Raw genomic sequence first — 3,800 nt, 5'->3', positions numbered from 1 at the left:
GATGTGCTGAGGCCTTTACAGGCCCAGGACTGCGAGTCTACTAGCAGTGCCCAATTCAAGAGTGGTTTTACTCATACGAACAAGGCATCCTGCTCATCAGAACCACAGTCAAGACCACGAGTCCAATTGTTTGTTTAGTTTAAACCCAGATGTCTTTGACATTTGAGGCTAGTCCTTTAGCCTCTTTCCACCAAATAGTCCACCAAGAGGAAATGCCACTATAGAAAGCCAAACGATAGAGACAATATACCATATAACATTTAGTTGAACTACAAAGAACTACCATGGCTAAAAGCAAATACAAAATGAGACACTAGAGGGAAAAAGTTTAAACTGGGAAAATGGAGGGGCTAACTAAATAGTCTTGACTATGCAACCACTGCATGGAGATGTAGTCCAGTTTCCCTTCGGGACAAACAGAGGAGGCTGAGTAGGGCAGAACCCTTGTCATCCTTAGCAAAACATGAGGAAATAGCTTAAAGGAACATAGGGGTCACTTTGAGAAACAAGACTGTCATTGAACAATAGTAATACAGTAAAGGCACCACCCACGCTTAATTTCAGTCTGAAGCAGTTGAAGATAGGCAAAACATTTAGGTGAAGAAAAAGTCCTGACAGTCTGCAAAGTGAGAATTGTTACCATCTGCCCAAAAACAGGAGGATTGAGAGGGAATATTCTGATGCCCTTATTCCCCAGCAGCTTTCTGTGTCTCATGGTATGTCTCTTCTTATTTTGGAGGTTCCCAAAGATTTCAAATCAAACGAAGTAAACTGAAATAAAATCTTCTGTTGTTTGTTATCATCCTGCAGAATTCTCTACCAGCCAGAAAGGTCCCATATGCTCTTAATCATAACAGTCTTCATAAATTCCTTGTGAAAGAGTCTTTGTCCCTTATTGTATATATATTTTTTGCGCTTTCTATAGGATGGTGTGAAAGTACAATAATAGATGTTAGGGGTTGTACCAAGATGTTTGCTCTTGGCTTCTCACAGGTCTAGTGATTATTAATAGGTTTTATACAAAATTCCTCTCTGAAATAATATATTACAATATATTGTTCGTTCTTCCTCTGTCTCAAGGCAGGAACATAGTGTAAATGTTTAAGCAGACATAAAGTTTCTCTAGATTGTGCTACTTCTCATCATGGATTTTAGTTTCAAGTAAAAAAATTTAGTCACAAGGGTTTGTGTTCCATTGTGAAATACAAATGGAGTTTATAATTCAACCTTCAGTATGTATTGCTGAATGGTATTAACCCACTCTTCGGCCTACAGTTGGCTGGATACCGAGAGCGTCCAGGTGGAATTTCCTTCCTTCTGTTTCCTTTTTTTTATTTTATGTTTTTAAATTTATTTTTTGCCTTTCAGTTGAGTGTTTGTGTTGTGTGTGTATTTCCATGTGGTTTTTAAAGGATTTCATTTAAAAAAAAGAAAAAAAGAAAAAAAGGAAAACAAACTCAAACAGTTACTTCTGTCTTGCTGTTAGTTATGAAGTATGGCTGTGGGCCCAAATAATGCTGGCTCCGGGTTGTCAGTGGGTCGCTTAACGTTGGGTCTGCCATACCATGCTTCCCCTTGTTTGTGTATGCTTGCCGTCTAAGAGACTGGTCGTTGGGATCCCAGGTCTTGTAGTGGGAATTGTAACCTAGTGGGTGTGTGTGGATCTTTGCGATTTTGGATTTCTGCCCGTTCTGTTTGGTTAGGCCACTGTCGATCGTGTAAGCTCTGTCTTCATCTAGGCGCACTGGATGGAGTGGCAGGCTCCCTTTGGCAGCCAGTTCTGCAAGATGTCGGCGTTTGGTATAGAAGTCATCGTTGACTTTGTCAGCTATTTGGATTTAAAAGGGGGAGGGGACAAAAAAAATCAGTTGGACACAAGAAAAATGTTACACAGTTTACAGTAGGTCATGCACAGTTACATTTGTGGACCAGATACAGTTACAGGTACATCAGTAGGAGAAATCCATGCCACCTCCCACCCCTTATTTTCTCTCTGTAGTCTATTTTTGGATGCCATTATGCTAGGCTTTTCATATATGCAGACAAAAACCTGTTGCCCGTTAACAAAAGACTGTCCCTGCCCCAAATCACTCAGGTTGTGCTGATATTTACATTATGGGGACAGGTCCTATGAATCTTACCGCTGCTCACCTCACATAGCATAGTAAGTTTAGGAAGTGTTCAGAAGTATACAGGCTTACTTGGAAATATAGGGGCATCTTGGGATGCCCTGTTGTATGAGAGCACATCCCTTTAAATGCAAAGTGTCAGGTGGGTGTTTAACCAAGCCAGTTGTAAGGTCCAGTGGTGTATGAGGTGGACCCATTTCTGTTGAATAATGCCTCAGGGCAAGATGAAGAGCAGGATCTGTTCTTCTAAATGGTTGGAAGTTCACTAATGCTTTACGGGGCTGAAAATACTTCGGGTTGCTGAAGGTTAGGTATTTACCCTGTGATTTTACAGACAACGAAAATCCTAAATTCCAGGTTCTGACATCATTTCCTGGGGCCAGTGCCACTAAGAAATACAGCAATAGCCCTGCCAACAAATACTGCATTGCAGTCCTCAAATTAGGATTTTACCCACTGCAATTTTCTGGACAAGTGTCTTCCAGTGCATGCTTTTGCTCAAGTTTGATTGTTGTTATTGCTGGCATGTATTTGGCCTTGCTTAAAAGTATGAAGCATGCGCAGGAAGCTAAAGGCATTTTGCAGCAGTACAGCAACTCCTTTAAATTTTGAGACTGAGTATCAGGGGCTTAAGGGGAGCTTAACTGAATTTCATTTTTTAAGATCTTGCCTTTTACATAAAGAGGGTTTATTTACCTCCTTCAAAAATCTAGATTTTGATTTAAGATAGTGCCAAATATGTAGATCAACTAACACGGTGGTGTGTTAATCAGTAGTAGTATGCTTTGAGTATGTGATTGTGTCAGCCTGGATTTGACTTTTGCTGTGCCCTGGCTATGTTTTTCTTGAAGCTATGCCATGTAAGGCTTCTCTGCAGCAGTCTTGTACATGTAGCTGTCTGTACAGCTCAGCTCCTCTTGCCTTCATGATGAGTAGGTTTTTAATTCCCTGCACTGCTTTTGTTTGTTTTCCCTTTTTTTCCTCTCTCTCCAGTATTGCTAGGAGGCTTTTGTCGCACCCTGAATTTTCTCCTTCTCTCTAGTTCTGAACTGGATCTTTATGCAAGGTGGTGAAATTTCCATGAGCTCCACATTAATCTTCGAGATCAGGCTTCAGTTCTGCATCCCCCTTGTCCTGGCCCCTCAACAGGGAGGAATATTACCAAAAGCAGTTGCTGTTTATCATCTCATGACATTTTTTGTATAATGACTGTGCAACTGGACTTTGCTCTTAAATCCTTAATTTTGTCATTAAAGAGGTGTTTCCTCTTCGATGAACTGAAACTGCTCTTGTCTGTGCTGTAAAATTAGGCTTTGTATGTTTTAACCATCTCCATCTGTCTCTTTTTTTAATCGATGTGTGAATGCTTTTCTATAGCATACAGGTGTCTTCTGTTTTAAACAAATCACAGAATGTAGATAATGGCCTATTCTAATTTCAGACCTGTAATGTGTTACAAAGAGAACCTGCTAAGTTCTGCTTTGATTTTGGAGTTGTTTCATTTAGAGATCTGTAATCTCAGTAATGTCACAAAACAGTATTATATACAAGTTAAATAAAAACAGGAGGGAAATGTAGTCTCTATTGCTAATTTCTCATTAATCTGTTATCAAGAATTTAGAAAAACAGTTGCAGAAAAGGCATTGTGAATATCCATGCAAGTATTTATTT

The 3,800-nt window shown here is 39.8% G+C and overlaps 1 protein-coding gene across 1 annotated transcript in view; it reads right to left on the bottom strand.

Moving 5' to 3' along the window:
• Positions 1-1,457: 1,457 nt before the first annotated feature.
• The window catches only part of SHISA9 (shisa family member 9), a 198,016-nt gene continuing 195,673 nt past the window's right edge, over positions 1,458-3,800 (bottom strand). Inside the window, exon 4 of the mRNA XM_009281644.2 lies at positions 1,458-1,828. Coding sequence (XP_009279919.1) covers positions 1,458-1,828 — 371 coding nt within the window. The remainder of the gene's footprint in view (positions 1,829-3,800) is intronic.

The sequence above is a fragment of the Aptenodytes forsteri genome, unplaced genomic scaffold, assembly GCF_000699145.1.
Source record: "Aptenodytes forsteri isolate BGI_AS27 unplaced genomic scaffold, ASM69914v1 Scaffold84, whole genome shotgun sequence".
NCBI classification, from domain to species: domain Eukaryota; kingdom Metazoa; phylum Chordata; class Aves; order Sphenisciformes; family Spheniscidae; genus Aptenodytes; species Aptenodytes forsteri.
Note: the sequence above shows the minus strand (reverse complement) of the source record. Positions and strands in the feature narration are given on the sequence as shown.